Source organism: Opisthocomus hoazin, chromosome 19, assembly GCF_030867145.1.
Source record: "Opisthocomus hoazin isolate bOpiHoa1 chromosome 19, bOpiHoa1.hap1, whole genome shotgun sequence".
Classification (NCBI taxonomy): domain Eukaryota; kingdom Metazoa; phylum Chordata; class Aves; order Opisthocomiformes; family Opisthocomidae; genus Opisthocomus; species Opisthocomus hoazin.
The window spans coordinates 17,141,939-17,159,981 of NC_134432.1; the positions used below are offsets into that span (position 1 = coordinate 17,141,939).

Consider the following 18,043-nt stretch of genomic DNA (forward strand, 5'->3'; position numbering starts at 1 on the left):
CACGGTCAGAACCCTTTATTCTGCACCCGCTGGAAGGCTTCCAGCCCCCGGACAGCGGGGCTGCGCGCGGCGGCTCAGGACGTGTCCATGGTTTGCACGGTTTCATCCACCACCTCGAGCTCCAGGAGCGCTACGTTCTCGGTGAGAACAGCAGTCGTTCCTTTCTCACACTTGTATCTGCCGTACCTGTTAAACAAACCGGTGGAAGTTGAGCTGGAAGGTGGCACCACAGAAGAAAAGTCTCATTTCGAGTAGCAGAACTAATTGGCTTTCTCCAGAAGTTTTCTATAGAAGTCCAAAGTAAGTAAAGGACCCATGCTTACTCCAGAATCTAAGCTGACAGCGTTTCAGGTAAACTAGCAATTTTAGGAAACACCTTGTCTTAATTAAAAAAAAAAAAAAAAAAAAAAAATGACTGAGTAACTGGAAAGGCTGCCTTACAGAAACCAGGGTGCTCCTTACAGCGCAGGACGTGCAGAACAAGCCATTTATTTATTTTTTGCAACTCTGTAATAATTTTGCCAATGTATTGGCTTTGGGTTTCTGTGCTGAAACTCGCTGATGTTTAACGCAACGACTGCCTCTATCAGGTCGTGCTTCTGAAAACTGCATCTGCCCAAAGGCATCGTCGCCCTTCGCACCCATTTACAGGGGGGAATCCAAACTCTCACTTAAGATGCGCAATAAACACTCTCCTGGCTGAGCCCCTGCAGCAGCTGCTGCGCAGAACAACGCGCCACGCGCCGAGCTGTGCAGCGGGGAGGCCAAAAGCCCTTTAACTGGAGCAGCACAGCTCTTCGTGGCTTTGGCCACAGCGTCTGCCTCAGAAGGGGAACAGCAGTTCCTTTCAACTCTCGTACTCTGGCAGCGGCGTGAGGAGTTGCACAACCTGTTACACATAACACCAAAGCACATCTTGCAAAATCCTTCAGCTGCCTTGGGGGCTGCGACTGCGCTGATGAGGCAATGACGGAGTTCACCAGGCAGCGGGCTGGGGGTTTAGAGGGAAAGTCTGCCAGCTCCTCCAGTTCTGCTCACTTGAGGATCCCATCCCCTCTGGGTCCTGAGCGCTACCAGGAGTACAGGACCACGCACTCCACACCTCAGGGTAATGTTGTGACAGAGCTGAATGCTGTGACACGGGATGCAAAGCATTCAGAACTACTGCCTTAAGGAGAGCAGCGGCAGAGCCGTGTCACCGGAGGGAAGCATGGGCGGGAGGGGCACAGCTGTGCAGCCCTTCCCTCGGCCTGGGGGGGGGCTGGACAGAAATCCGTCTGTCTGCCGTGGCGTACCAAATGAAAGGGCTGGGGGGCAAAAGCTTCCACACGGTGGAAATGCAATAGCACGGCACCCAGGCTGGTGGTCGCAGCGAGCCCAGGCCAGGCCCCGCTGCCCGACGCTGCCGGATCAAATCCCCGCGCGGCAGCGGGTGCAGTGATGCCACCAGCCTGGCTGACACCCACTTCAGCCAGAACGCAGCAGAACAAGAGCACGCTGCCACCTGACAGCACAAGAAGCCCAAGTACCTGCGCAGTCACAGGCGAAACGTCAGTACTTTCTCAAACGCCTGCAACGGGCGCAGCCCCTTGGCAGGGTGACGTGGGGCAGGTAAGCCCATGAGGTTCGTTTCCTTCACCCACCTGCACGCCCCGCTAGCCGCCTCCCCTGCAGGTACAGCCACTGATTCGGTTTCGTCGTTTAGCTGGTGCTCAGTACACAGACCCAGTCATTACTCTGACAACATTTAGTATTACGGAAAATAGGAATTGCTGGGAAGAGCACGGGTAACGTACAGCTTCAGGACTACTAACCTGTCCCCCTTCCTGTTGGCCACGTCGTAAGGACGGAGAAAATCCAGCTTGTTCTTGCTTATAACGCAGATATCTATGTTACTGCCGGAGCCCAGATCATTGTATATGCCAGCTGCAATGGCATCTCTCACAAGCTGTTTGGCTTCCTCTTCCTGGGAAAGTTAGAAAAGCTGTCATTGCACAAGTGTTGGCATTTCACAGAAATGTTTGTCCATGTGACAGTGAAGCTGTGAGCGCTCGGCACAGTCACCGAGACACCAGCGCCTTTCTAACCGCCGCGGCGGTGCCGCGCATTAACAACGCGCTGCCGAGCAGCGGGACGATCACGGGGAGCCGTCCATCCTGCTCGGGATCCACCACCCCCAGGACCGGGCAGGCCGAGGAGCGACAATCAAGGAAACAAGATCCAGATTGCTGTCTGAACGAACGGAGGAAATAAATTTTATCACTTTTATCTTCCCGGCTTTTGTGCACGCGTCCATTGCAGGTTCCCTGTAGTGCTCTCTGTGAGGCAGCTGCACACAAATTAAATATTCACACTAGGTTAGTTACAAGACTTTCCTAGGTAGAGACTATTTAATCATCCTCTGTAGCATCAAAATTACTTCTCTGATTTTGTAACATAGCTTGGTTTGCAAAATTTATTTGGCTCATCTTAACAGCACCTGTGCTGCAAAGCAGCCTAGCGCTGTTCTTAACTAACATGTCCAGTCCTGAAGACAAGAGCAGAATATTTAAAGAAACCTGCTGAAATTACTGGTCAAACTAGGTACCTCTGGTAAAAGACTGCAATTTGTAGTTCAGTTCTTACCCTTTAAATGAAAAAATGGACAATTTGCTACAGTCTCTTTTCTACTGTGCATTTCAGAAATTCCAAAATATGTATTTAATATAATTCACTTAATGCATACTGTATTTATGTGTTTCAAAAGCGTGTGGATTTCTGAATTATGTGGTACAACTAGTAGAATCCTATTTGCAGTAAAAGTAGAAGAGAAAACTAGAACAGGAAACAGCACTCACTATTTTTATTGCTTCTGAAACCACGCACAGATCCTGCAGAAGCTCTGGTGCTTCCTTCACAGGTTTGGTCTCTCTGCTCTCCTTACAAAGGGCAACCACACAGCCGCCCAGATACGCACGCAGCGTGGCACCGGCAGAAATTCCCTCTTCAGAAGCCGAATGGCCTGAAGCAGAGCGCAACGGCGTCTGCGCTGCACAAGCCGAGTAACATTCACTGAGCCTTCTGCACGGGAACGTTCCAAATTCATCACACTCTCCCTTGAAATATTACAGCAGATCTGTAGCCATCTTCACCCCCTCCCAAACGTGCATGAATGTTATTCATTGAGTGTTGATGCGAGGGCGTCAGAAACACAAGTTTGATGCGCCCGATCGCTGCCCGTAACGGCTGCCGCCATCGCAGCGGCGCGGGCTCCCTCTACAGAGCCCAGGCAGGGCCGCTCTGGCTTCCGCGCAGCTCCCGGGACATCACAGCCCTGACCTGGGCTGTCGGAAACAGTCGGACACGGCCCGTAAAGCCTTCGTTTGGCACCAAAACCGACGACGGTGAGCATGGAGAAGGGTTGCCAAACCACTTTCTGGAGAGATCATTTCACCTCCCGTAAGAGCCAGGGGCCTCTGTTCCCGGTGCCTCCCGGTGCCGTGCGCGGGACACAGCCCCGCAGTCCTGCCCCGCAGTCCTGCCCCGCGCCCCCTGCGCCATCCTTACTCGCAGAGACAACACCAGCGAGGACGTCTCCTGCGCGCTCAGCTCCGCTGCTGCCCCTGGGGAGTCCGTGCCGGGGCACCGGTCCCTGGCGGGAGCGGCGCAATGCAGGGAAAGCCAGTCCTGTCCATACCCCCGCGCCCCTTTCATCCTTTCTGTAGCCTCTCAACTGCACACCAGAGCACATAAGACCCCTCATTTTTCTCGAAGGTGTCCAACGAATGAACTTACTTGAAAACTACGACTAGAGCATGCCTGTTCCAGCAAAGAGAGACTACGACTGAAAGGCATCCGTGAACACCCAGATTTGGGCTCAGTTTTACCCTCAGGTCATCTGTAGCAGTTGCTGCTCAGCTCGCCCAGCACGACAGAACTGAGCGCCCACTTTACCATCACCACTCCTGGCTGCCTTGCTGGCATTTCAGACGTTTGGATAGTCTTCTGCCTTTAGACACCGTGAAGGAAAGAGCAAATGCTCGGTGCTGATTCTATAAACGCAGCTTTTCAACACCGGCTTCGCTTCCGAGGCCTCGGTGCCTCTGCAGGACCCTGCCGCAGCCCCACGCTGCGCGCCAGAGCCCGCGCCCCGAACGCCCGGCTCCGGCAGCAGCTGCACCGGCCCCGGGGCCCAAGTGCAGCACAAGAGGAGCCCAAAATTAGCTCAGCTACCACCAGTCTGCCCCCCGCACATACTCTGCATTCTGCGGTGACCCTCTGTAACAGAACTCGCTAATAACTGTTCCTGCTCGAGCAGCTCAATGAAGGTATTGACCAGGAGGGGGGCATCTTTTTTCAGTAAACTATAGATAAATAGCATGAATTCTTATTTTTACAGTCTTACTAGCGTTACTCTTTAAAAAAATAAATAAAAACAACATTGAATTACACTTTCTACCATGCTGACTAGAACAAAACAGCCACGCTGTAAAAATAATTCCTTCAGTGTTTTTGGTAGTAAAACTCCAATAAGCATTTCCTCATTCGCCTGACAGAAGACTACTGCCACTGATTTGCTGCGTGCTAAGGGTGTTTTAGCACTACGGTGACAGCAAACGTACTGAAATACAGTCTGTGTAGGTATGTTTCAAAAATTGAATAGTAGCAAAACCAGAGTAATGCCAAGCTAGCAGGTGAGCCGTGTCAGAAAACACCACAGCTCAGGAAAACTAAAGCAGGTTGGTGGGAGTTTGCTCCACTCTCCCTTTTGATTTTAATTTAGAATTTTTAGACAACAATGTAAAGCTCGCAGAGTCATCTCACACCTTTAACTGAAGTTTTAATTTTTTTTTTTTTTACTTTTAAAAAGTACACTACCAACCTACTGTTATCAAAATCGTTCTAAAAATAGTCAGCAGAGCTCAGCTGTAACTGCACTAAGGCATCCACTATGCTGAGAAAGTCTAAAATGTAATCTCAGCTCATTCACCTGATATAGTGCAGCCTAGTTCGTGAACCTGGAATCATTTTAATTACAGAAAATGCTGCTTCAGTGCTGTGTTTACTCCTCCTCCCCTTTCCATAATTCAGAAGGATGACCAGAATAGACAAAGAAAAAAAAAAACCCACCCAACATTCCTTGCTGGAGATCCTGCCCACAAAGTTCCAGCAAAGACTGCTGCCTCACACGCAGAAAGCACGGGGTTAGCATGGAAAGTGCTGACACGGTCTGAAGTGCAGGGGCATGAATGAGCCACTGTAATAATTAATCTTAAAAAACCCTAAAAGTTCAGAGTATATAAGAGGAGCACTTCCTACTTTACGGTTGCAAAGACCAAGCTAACTGGGAATATCATTCTCTGGGGTCCCCACTGCTGCTTAAATGAGATTACAGCGAGAGTGATGTACTGCGACACGAGTCGGCTGTGACAAGCAGCGCTTTATGGAGCTCTCTGCTTGTCTCCATCACCACATCACACAATGTGTCCCCGGACTCCAATGTGCAACTCCATTTACCACTACATGACGAATGGGCAGCACTTGTAAAAGGCGCAAAGAGGTCCAGATCAGCCGTGTAATGGTCACCACAGATGTACCGCGGTGCTTGAGGGGGGAAAAACAGACCCCAAGTTCATTAAAGTGACCAGTAATGGATCTTTCAAAATGTGTCTTAGGAATAGTACAGTAAAGGCTAAAATAAATAACTCAGCATGGAAGGCTAATCTGAAATGGTGTTTGATAAATTATTTATAACACAGACAATTGCCTGCATTTAATATTGGAGCTACTGGTAGCATCTTTAAAAGATGATTTATGTGTTGTAATGCCATTAAGCTTTATATGGGCCCACTGCTAGCTATAAAGTCTGCTGAGATTTAGAGAATGAGTTTTAAACTGTCACTGCAACATCAGAGTAGATAGAGCCTGTATTAAATCTTTACTTTAAACCTGTTATCTGGAGAGTTGCATTTTGTAGACACTCAGGAACTGATAGATTACCTCTCTACAGCTGCTACGGTGCAAGTCCCAAACAGCACCAATAAGGAACTTTTACACATTATTCTTGTATATGACTTGACTCAAGTTTCTCTTCTCACTTAAGCAATTTCCAGATTTCAGATGCCACTGAAGTGAAACAGAAAAGAGACTTTCCATCAGAAGATGTGGGTATTCCTACATCACATTAATCCTATCTTTACTAATAGCTTTGAAACAAGTTTATCGTGCTTCCAGCAGTACAGGGAGCAGCTGGAATGGCTTTGTGAAGATTATTTCCTCAACATTTTGTAATTTCACAAGTTAAACATGAGGTGCCTCCTCCAGATTTAAAAACTCTTGTAGAAAGGATTTTTTTTTTTAACTCTTACTAAAGCGAAATGAATACCTTCTGCAGCTTACCGGTATCCTGTTAGATATACGATACGTAGTGCAGTTCTCCAATATTAAGTCTTATCAATAATTTGAAATATAGTACACAATGGGTATTAATACAGGATGAATATGATAGTAACAATTTTTGTAAAAAGAAAATCTCAAATATTGATCACAACTGTTTTTTACAACAGAATGACATTTGTTCAAATTACATAGTGTAAAAAGTCGATGCTACTTAAAGTGAGAATCCACAAGACTTGCGTGGGAAGACAAAGGGAGGAAAAAAAAAATCAGAAGCTTCAGCAAGGAATGATAATAAAAAATAAATCTATAAAGGAGTGCTGGGAATTTGGGGCTCGGAAAGTGATACCTCTTGAAGGACATAAGCACCTACAGCAGCGTAATTAGACTTTGGCAGAGTGATCGGCAGACTACAACATGCGAGAGGCTGTCTCAGGCTGCCTGTCGGGAGAAGCGGTGGTAGAGATCAATATGGAACTGGAAGCAGTGCGAAAATCTGCTGGCAAAATCCAAAGAGATAACAAAACTGAGAAGCAAAGTACTTGGCGTTTCTCTTGTAAGGAGAGACTGAAAGACTGCATTAGTGAGAATGAATTTGTTTTGGCTACCTTTTGAAGCTGGAACGGGGCTGGCACATCTAATCTAAACCACTCAGGTTTAACCAGTCTTCGCAAAAAAAAAGCATGCATTTCAAGTAGTCCCTCAGAAGCAGATGAATGACACACCTCCTTTCACAGTTTGTTTGGTTTTTTTAAATAGACCTATGCTACAAGCAAAATATTTTGCTTTTCCTTCATCTTTGATCAGGTGAATGAAATTTCAAAGTAGCCAGTCTTTCTATCTCCCCCCCTGCCCTTCCTCCTTCACCATCTTTTGTTTGTGCTCTAACAAGTCACCGAAGAAGTTACAAACAGAATGCTGAGATCTAACAGTCCAAACAATGGAAAACAGGCTACTAAAATAGATATATGTGATGAATAGGAAGGATCACAGAAAACAGGATTAAACTGACATGCCAAATGACCACAGCACAAAGAAACTTCTACAAAATCGAAGTTGCAAGTAGAAAGAATTAAAGCAACGATCACTCAAAGGCAAAGGGGTTATGAAAAGCAGAATCAGTAAGATCAGCAGCGTCTGGGAGACGCGGAGCAGTGAGACACAGCGATGGGTCCTGGAAAAACCACTGGTTTGTGCCTAAAGCAGAGTGGGGAGAAATTATCAGGGTATTTCCAGCACACGATGGCAAAAATAAGATCTCTCTTTAGAGATCTGGGACTAAAACTATGCCCTGCAATAGGCATAAAGATGGCATCGCCTCCATTCTGCGCAATTTCAACCATACGCTAGTTTGGAATTGTTCATGCTCTAAAGAGAAAGCTTTAATCTAAAGAAAAATATGCCTTCAAATATCATAGACAAGTTTGTTTAGTTTTACAGAACAGCTGTTAAAAAGTAAGATAAGCAGAAATTTGGTAGTTTCTAAAGCAAAAGCGTGGGGGGGGAAGCAAAATAACAACTCTTCTACTTTGTGCATTAAACAGCGAAGTTATTTTAAATCAAGGCAACGTATCAAATTGTTTTCCAGTTCTTCCACAGCCTTCTTCAACAAGAACTGAAACGCTCCAGATTCTGAAACATTACTTTCATTCACTTGCAGGAAGGCAAGTGGATGACTCAGTTTTTGCACAAACAGTGTCAAGGACTCACAGACTATTAAATACGATTAGAACTTCTCTCCAGAATACATCCTGTTCAAACACTACGGAACACACCTTCTGTTTGGAATGGTAACTTTAAATGCAATTGTCTAAATTCTAACTGGACTTTTAGTTAAACAAAGAAAAAAAGCAGCAGCAACCAGTTTCAGTTGCAGACATTCCTCTATTTTCTTGTGCCGCTGTGCTAGTTGTCTGTTCATCCCTCGGCACTTTCCCAAGCGCAGACTACAGAGCCCGTCTGTGCCACCATCGCCAAGGCAGCACAGCAGAAGACAAAATCCCAGCTTCCGTAAATCCCTGGATTATGAACACATCAGAGTTAATGTGCTGTCTACGTTACGCAAGAAAATGCAGAGAAATTAGTAGCAATCTTCAATGAAAATACAGCATGGGCAGGAAATAATGCAGAAAGAAATCAGAGCGCAGCACTGGCCCGGCAGTCTTGCCAGAACGCAGCAATCGGAGTTTTACACACACGCACCTACGTTCCTTCGTTAACAGACCACAGAATCGCACATCAGGTAATTCTGTGCTGCATTTGGTGTCAGTTTTGTTGTGAATAGTATGTTAGCAAATGTTTATTTTTCGTTTTCTACTATGAACTTTTCAAATAAAATGCACTTTAGTCCCTCATTTTTATTCTCAGTGATTACAGTTTTTTCATGTTCCGATGGTAGACGCCTGCAAGCCCAGGCTCATCAGCACCTCCCCCTTTCCGATATCGTGCACCACACAAGTATAATAAACCATGTTAATATTTCATACCAGTGTGAAATATGCTGGAGTATCAATTCAACATCTGCTGTCTTTAGGGTACTGGCGTCCCGCAGAGACACTTTCAATTTGTAATTGAGTTCTATACTGAATTAATCAGCAGTTTATCTTTTTTAGTAAAATAATGTCTTCCCCACTAACCTGGATTTACGTTAACAATTTATGCCAAATTACCTGCCAAGGCAAGAAACTTATATGCTTGGAAACTACTATTCAATAACATTAGTTCCTATATGTCATTCCTTACATGAAGATTAGTACAATCCATATTTCCAATAGAACAGAATTAAATTACAAGCTCCTCTCACAACTATAGGATTTCTTTTAATACTATTTCCATACTTTGAACTAAGAATGAATATGAAAATTCATTCAGTCCATCGCTTCTTATGTCTGGGTGCAGTTCATGGTTTTTTAGGGAACCGATTCTGAAAATAAAATGAACTCACTCCACAGTAACAGAGCTGTAAACGCTGCCAGTTCCACTCTGACCATGCGATACCCTCAGCTCACTGTCCAGCGGCGTCACCCTGCAGTGACACACTGAACCGCAGCCACCGGGAAGCAGCCAGAAGAGTAAACCACGCAAAAGGTGACAAAATTACTATGTGCTATTGCTGCACATCCAAACATTAATATCCAGCAGCAACACGTCTGCTTTCAGATAAAGCAAATCTCTGTTCATATGATCGACTTTACCTCCGCAAAAAGGATGGAGGGGAATAAAGGTCAACATTTTATTTGGAGAAGTCTTGGGCTCCCTGGTAATTTTGCCTTCCCAGCACACCAGAACGCTCCATAAAGCTCGTTGCCTGGGAGGGAGCCTCCGCCGGCAGCCCGGGCTGGCTCCCACCCTGCGCCCTTCCCCGCTCCGACAGGAATCGCGCTCTGCGCCGCAGCCCTCGCCGCAGGAGCCGCACTCGGGCTTCGTGCCATGTGAAATATTTTCCAGTGTGTTTTGCCTGTGTTCTGCAGTTACGGGAGATCTACAAACCGAAACAATTTAAACAGGAACACCTGCTCCTGAGAAATGCATCAAAAATAATTACCTGTCCTACATCTACCCTGTGCAGTGAAATGATCTCTTAACGTGGAGCCCTGCTTCCGCCTAGCTTGTCTACATTATTATGTACAAAGTTTAAGTGTTACTTTCGTAAAGGTGAAGAAATTGTTGCTCTCTGTCATGCAGCGAGGCCCAATTTAAACTAAGGTAAAATTTATACTCCGTAAGCAGAAAACTAGAAGAAGGTGCTACTGGGTATCACTGGTAGCGCAGACCAATACTGTTGGCAGCTTCCCACCTGATTTCTGCACAGCAATTGTGCTTCGATATATTCAAAAAGCACACCTCAAAACACTTCTCCACTAATCCTAGCCATTCCACAGCACATCCAGCTAGCCCTTTTTAAATCAGCTTCATATTTCCTGTTTAACGCTAGCTCCGCAAAGGAAATCCATCCAAGGCACAATTCTGTGTGAAGATGATGATGAGGACAGTACTAATTGTCCCATGTGTCAAGCAGAAGCCACGTTACTATGGAATAATTTTTAGCTAATCTAAACACAAGAAACAGCACGATAAGCCTTTATTTTCTGGATGACTGTCTGCACTCACACCTGATATTTACTCATGGAAATTCAACTCTCTGAAAGAGACAATAATACAGGTACGGAAGGAAAGCACGAAAGCTGTATTGCCATGAACTCTGCCAGAAAAGGCAGTGAAGATATGCCACCAAGTCTCAGTTATTGTCACTGGGTAATGAAATAAACAGATACACAGAGCACATAAATACTAAGTACTTATTTTTGTTCACAGAATCAGGTTTCCCCCCTCCTCCATTTACTTAATCTCTGTGTTTGACACCAACGGGGGTTCAAGTATCTCAGGCAGGCTCTCCAGCTTAACTCCGATAGTCCGGCTTGATCTCCATTGTCTGCTGTCTGAGTTCACCCGACAAACCTCCCAGCAAGTGGTCACCTTCCTGCGGAGTCATTAAACCTCTGCCTGTCAGCTGGCGGGATTAGCCTGCAGACTCCCGCACCTGAGCCCTATGGCGGGGACACCGGCATTTTGATCACCATCACTAATGAATACAGAATTCATATGCGGCTTGTCATCGCTCTTGAGCCTGGAATCACACAGATGCAGGCTAAATAAGACTGATGAGACAACTATTGTTGAAGATTAGAGAGTTTTGACAGTTTCCAAAAATAGCTCAGTATTATTGTCAGTAGTTAATAAACAAAAATAATACCACCATATTGAGGGACCGTAGGAAATATGAGCACAGAAACATTTGAATGATCTGTATGTCAGCTGTTTGAAAAGGGAAGAAACTATCACATTTTTGTAACATTTTGCACTATGCCTGATGTATTTTTTACTGAAATAAGAGGTACACAGTGAAAGCTGAATTGAGACTACTTTCCACTTTGATACAGCAAAAACCTTCCGTGCACATCGAGCATCCGGAGGAAGGCATTCTTTATACCTCAGCTTCTTCACTCTGGGGATACGGGGCTGCTCAAAAGAAACAAAACTGTGGAGCAGAGGAGCTCAAGTCTCCACATTTTGCAACTTCCAGCCCTCTTCCTTCCCGTGATTTCCTTGGGAACACACCTATCTCTGATGGCTGCAACTACAAACTGAAAAAGGTTGCTACCTCCAACGCCTCCTGCCTGCCCGACACCTCTCCTTTCACAGAGGATTACCCAGATCTGCCAGCCCAATTCCTCTGAACGTTGCTCCCTAACCCATGTTTGTCAAAACCAGACAACTTCGCAAAAGTAATCCCTGGAGAATAACTACAGAAGCAGACCTGGCCAACAGGTGAGGGAGTGCAAATCCCTGGTAGGAGAGCAAGGTGCAGTTCTGTGGACAGCACAGCTGCTGCAGGCGGGCAAGTGTCCACACTCCAAGTCAGAATAAAGTCAGAACAGCCCCCTCGTATTTCTAATCTGTTCCTACCCCTCCAGAGTCTTTTTGTTTTCATCCAGGAACACTCAATTTCCTGCCACACTAAAAAAAGTGGTTTAATAAATGACTGTAAATATAATCTCACATTTTTGGGGTGATCTACTTTAGCAATAGTTGTTAATATCTGCCAGACTACCTCCTTCCATTTTCTTCCGCCTATTCCACGCCCCTGAACTTATTACACAAAGATTTACTTCCCTTTCCCTGCAATAGTTCTGCTTTCTGTGGCTTCTACTGATTCTCTTCCTTTTGGATCCTCTTTTTATTAAACTTGACCGTTTTGATGAAATACAGAAAAGAAATGAAGTTACAAGCAGTCTGTTTCCTTGCTTAAATATGAAGCCCTTGTCAGAAAGCTACAACATAGCCTTGCTGTACATCAAGTAATTCTTTTACAGACAAAAATCTTCTACTTTTCAAACAGAAGTAAAATACCAGAATAAAATATATAATGTCCTCACAACCTCCCTAGGAATTCAGCAACTACAGTACAGATAAACCCAGAATTCCAGCATTTAATATTGTAGACACTTTTTTCCCCCCAGATGGTGATGGTTTCCATATCCACTGACTCACAGTATTTCCTTATTATTGTTTAACACCAGCAGGCATGAATGCATTTGCGAAATGTGACAGTAAGGTTTAAAAACCATGTGGCTACTCTATTGAAACTCTATTGAAAGAAAAATTGGCTGCAATGAAAGATCTAAGCTCAAAACACTCCATTAGATGTGCTAGTTCTTCCACTTATGTTTTTTAAAGTGGATCTATAGCTGCCCACATGACAGATTAATATTGTTCCACAGTAGTTAGGTGCTTGGCATTACATTTTTGAAGCATCTACAAGGCCTTCAGGGCTGAAAGTGTTCACATCTTCAGCAATCTATAATGGTTCCTCTAGAGGCCAGCACTGGCTTCATAATGAAACATGCCTCCATAAATCAGACTGCAGAAGTGGCACTCGTGTACGTCACCATCTATCTCAGCGGTTTCTCTGAAGGATGTTGGGTAAAGATCATCTCCCGGCATTGCAACCAGGGAAAGGGCCATCACAGTTGGCACTGATAAAGCATGTGCTACTTAAATCTGAAGACACACTAAGTCTATGGAAAAAAACACATCCTGCTGGTGTTAGCATGCCTCAGGCAGTGGTAGAGGCTTCAGCAACTCATCTTCAAAAGGCAGAGAGCCAGGGCTCTGGAAACCTGCAAAAATTGGCTAAGCCTGCAGTCTTCTTTTTTTTATTTTTTTATTTTTTTATTTTTTTTTAAGTTGAGCATCTTCAAAGTCTACGATTCTAACTGTAGGGCACAGCAGCTGCCACTGCAGATTTGATCCTCTCAGCTTTTGGCAGCTCTCAACTTGAAATTCTAGCAAAAGAATTTTTCAAGTTGCTATTATTGCCTGTCATGGATTTATAAATATTGTGCACTATCTGCTGTGGCACGGCTCTCATGGGACACCAGTGCATGCCAAAAGCATAACAGAATGAAAAACAGTTCCTATTCTTCAAATAAATGCTAATTTTTTTTTAACTGTGCTCACATGATGCGTTTGGTGATCAGCTTCAATAGTACAGAATATATATCAGAGGCAAAAAAGCTGATTGTCTTTTCCAGTAGTATTCAGCTGCTACTTTCATTAGGCTTGTTTAATTACATTCCAGATGCTAATTTGCAAGTCGATACCAGAGGGTGCAGGACAGTTTGCCTTTGAATCATTTTTCTGTGATGTGATGGTCTTGAAGCACACCACTACCCTCCAGTAGCCCTAGCAAGATATTCTGACAATTAGTGCAAAAGACAGCAGTATTCATCTTGACAGAAAAATATTAATCCTCTACCCAATGTATTAAATTAATCTCCAGGAAATTTGTCATCATTGCCATTTCATAGCAAATTTTATGTAAAATATACATAGTGTACTTCATATTTAATTTAATTTCAATAGAAATAACAATTATTTCATTATTTTACTAGGAGGAAAAAACCACATCTGACGTAAAAGGTAAATATTTCAAGCTGGCAGCTGTAACAGAATATGAAGTGTTTAAGAGGGCAGTTGAGCTTTATCACCTGAAACTTTGCTGGTTTAGTTAATATAATTACGAAAGCGTTATTAGATAACGGAGTATCTAGTAAAAACAAAGGAAGGGTTAAGGTGTGTGCAAGTCTCAAAGATCTAAATATCTATTTCAACGAATTGGTAGGCTGCATTTCTACATACTTGTTATAACAGTGAATATCTGCTGCCACTTATGGTTGTGTATGAAGACAATTTAATTAGGATGACCTTTCTAAATAGGAAAAGTTGGAGATTTACCAATTTTTGGTGCCTTTTTTGGTTTTCTCTTACACAAAGAATGACTTAAAATACAAGCCTAAAAACTAGCTGAGAATCAGATTAAATTTTCAGTTTTATAGCACAGCTCTGACATTTGTATCTTTGAAAGCAGACTGTTGTGCTGTAGCTGTTGATTCCAGGGATTCGTAGTCCACGGTTTCAGTGTGAACAGCACACACACCAAGCAGAGTCACACAAGAAGCTCGAAAAGGAGACACTGTCATTCTTACAGCAGCACGAGGGAACAGGAAAAAATGTAGAGTCTGCCTCTAGCTGGTGGTTCTTTCCATCAGTCATCTACTGTAATGCTACTTAAAGAAGAAACTTGAGTGCCTATTAAAAAAATTCCAGTATTTCTGATAGCATTTATAAATATACTAGAGGCCGAGTCCAGTGTCTTCAGATATCGCCCAAAAAACCACAGCAACACAGGAATCCTGTGAATTTTGCACACCTACAACTATTTCATGTGTACTGACAGAAGAGGAGCTGGTTCCAGGAATAACTGGAAAACTGCTTATTACTAACTCCTAAGTAGCTTAGTGGAAAACTTCTCAAAGGAAGTTTGTTGGCTTGAGGCTGTTTTTTCTGGAGAGGGTTTTGGGGTTTGTTTGGTTTTATTTTTGTTTGGGTTTTTTTCCCCATCAACTGGTATTACATATCACATTTCTTCAGGAGATGTAACAGGGTATAACACATCACTTCAAATTTTAAGTTTAATTAATTGATTTTAGAGAGGAACTCAGCAGACTTATGAGCTCATCACCTGAAAATACACCGCAGTCACGCCAGCATTTGCAGGGGAGGAAGTGACCCCCAGCAGCGGCAGTGCAAAGACAAGGAACATCTGCAGACCTTTCCTGAAGGAACTTCTTCCTTGTCCACATTACTCAGTGATAGCCAACAGCTGTCAGATTTGTCACATCTGCATTTTAGGCTGAAATCATTGCAACTGTAATGGGTACGATTCCAAATTTCATGTTCAATTCTCTGTTTTTTCTTTATTGTGAAATTATTAATCAGTTGGAATTGAGAGGGAGAAATCACAGGAAGCCTGAAGAGATTAATGTAGTTCAAACAAGGGCTTGACACTGCTGAGGCATTTTACAAAATCTGGTCACAGAAAGCACTTGAACTGTTTGGGGTTTATTTTCATCAATAGTCTGCAGGTAACTGGATTTTTCCACTGTTTAGTTTAGCAGGCATTGAACATGGTGTAACTAAGTGTACGGAAATACGGTAGATAATACAAAAATAATATACTGCATACATTCATACAAAATAACCAAATAACTGGTTCTGATCTTAATCACAACACTCCAGCTTTTAGCTCTCCCAAATGATTCTCTACAATGCACAACCAAACATTTTTCTATTTTTGTCAAGATGATCAGCAAAACACAAACAACCCATGACCTTATACATCTTCTGATAATCAGCTTTTAAGTAGGTATTAAAAACAGAAGTGCAGTTACTAGTTCTGAACATACCCAATCCACCGGAAATCTGACTGGTTTCATACACCACTTGAACACTTTTCTGTTGCTTTTACAGTCATGCCTTCTCTTTTCCAGATTGAGAAAGAGAGAAGGACTGACCGAGGGAAAAACAGCAATATCGACTATGCAAGGGCTTTTAAATTCCTGAAGTCAACTATAATCAGCAAGTTGTATGTTTTTAAAGCTTTCACCTATATTTAAATCATCCAAGTTTCTCCATACATAAATTTGCAAGTAGCTGTATTTCTTTAAATCTAGTTTACCCATCAACTTTTACAGTTTTGCAGGAAGCTGACCTTAGTACATTTAAGTGCAGGGAAACTAGAGCAGATTTAACTTTTTTAAAACTTCAAACCTCTTAAATTCTTATGATCATGGGAACTGAGGGAAGAAACAGCGAGCTTTGGGAAAAAAAAAAACAACCAAACCCTTCTTACCTCCATGTCTGGTTTGTATTTATCTTCGAATACTGCCATTGCTGCTAATGATCCAGAACCTATGGTGAAAAAATCAGGACACTTATTTCACCAGTGTATCTGGACAAAGTATTTTTTTGAAGGACAAGGTAACAAATAACAGTAGCACAAACCAGACTGAAGTCTGCCTTCGCTTACTATACATTCTAAAGTATCTACTCAGTTTAAATCCAGCACCTAATTTAATCCCAAATTTACAGCTAGTGTACACAGACTTGTCATGGCCCCCATTCCGACAGCTTTTTTGACTATTTTGAACACTAAGATACGAAAATGAGGTTCGAAAGAGAGTTAACGGAATGCCACAGTTTGTAATTCCTGCTCCTCCATTTCTCCTGTCCCACTTTTGTGCCTGGCCACGTTAGAGGGTATGTCACTTAATTCTAAGACATTCAGAATGAATAGATTGCTTTAATGAGCTGCCCTGGCACAGTCACCTTCACACATGGGGATGAGTAAACTAGCAATGGTAATAGGGTAGCTGGCTGCTGCCACTGGGTTATATCCCAGATCGACTTTAGAACAGTTTATTATGCATTTACTTTGTGCCATTATTTGTACATTGAACAATAACAGCTGAATAGATAAAACGACATATATGAAAACACGAGTTTAAGGTTACTTCTCTTAAAGGACGCAGCACATGCGTAGTAATGGAACAGAAGCCACCTCTACCCAAAGCACTGTAACTGCAGGTGTTATAAACGTGCTTTCTGTAATTAATAAGAAAAGCAGGAAGGTACTACTTGAAACTGTAAGCTTGCTTTGTTCAGAAAGAGCAAGTCTTCAGGAGGGTATCTTGTCTGTCGGTGGCCCTAGCCATATTTCAGAGAGCTCTACTTTTGGGGAGTGAATAAAGTTACCTGCAATTTTTTACTCCAATTAGAAGATTTTTTGGCATTTATTACTTTTTAACTTGTTTTGCATACTGCTATCTGTTTAGCTGGGTCACAGAGAAAGCCATATTTTCTATTTAAAATGATTTGTGTATACCGCTTGACCACCTCAATGGTTTAGTGAAAGAAAAAGGCAGCGATTAAACAGTTTCAAATGAGGTGTCCTGCTGATTTTATCAAGTCTGCTGAATGTATAATGAAAAAGGAGAAGCTGACAGTGACACTGTTGAGAAAATACAGACTACCTTATCTGAACCATTTAAGGAGGTCCAATTATAGATCAAATTTAAAGGGTGGAAACAGCAGATTTACAGACACAAATCAATGAACATGGTAATCCCAATGAATATGACAGATATTCCTGTTACAGAATATTGCTGTGGTTGAGGATCATTACCTTTACAGTAGCAAATACATCACATCTAAAAGCAGTAGGACACTCTAAGTGTGTACTTGTAATATAAGCAATGACTATTCATTTACACCTTGGAGCAATACATGACTCCATTTTTAAAATGCTGAAACTGGGAATAAAGAAGATTTTTAAGCAACTAGTAGCAGAAATGAACTGCTGATACAAACAGCTGATATCACGGAACAAATCACAAATAAAAGGAATCTTGCTGATCCTTCAAACAAGGTCAAAATAAGGTGTGTACCAAAACAAATACAGGACTTGAACCATGAAATAATTCCTCCTGTGGAATGTCACAGGAACATTTCTAATGCAGGGGAAAGGGAATCTGAGATATGGTCTCAAACGAAGAGCACATTCTTACAACGCTCAAATGAAGGCCTACCACAAGCAGAATGGGAAGCCTCAAAACTAGAAAACAATCCTACCCTTGGGTAAGGGTTCTTTGAAAAAATTAAGAGTATAAAGTTAAAAAAAGTGCAAGAATGAAAGTTTAAAATATAGTATCTGACAAATTACATCATCTGCTGAGCTAAGAAAAAGTGGTCTTAATTTCTTAAAAGT

The 18,043-nt window shown here is 43.0% G+C and overlaps 1 protein-coding gene across 1 annotated transcript in view; it reads right to left on the minus strand.

Annotated features, from left to right (window-relative positions):
- Positions 1–18,043, minus strand: part of PSMB7 (proteasome 20S subunit beta 7) — a 26,249-nt gene continuing 8,206 nt past the window's right edge. The window contains exons 6-8 of the mRNA XM_075439220.1: positions 16,130–16,188; positions 1,815–1,966; positions 1–186 (exon numbers count right to left, since the gene is read on the minus strand). Of these exons, the coding sequence (XP_075295335.1) occupies positions 75–186; positions 1,815–1,966; positions 16,130–16,188 (323 nt within the window). The 3' untranslated portion in view covers positions 1–74. The remainder of the gene's footprint in view (positions 187–1,814; positions 1,967–16,129; positions 16,189–18,043) is intronic.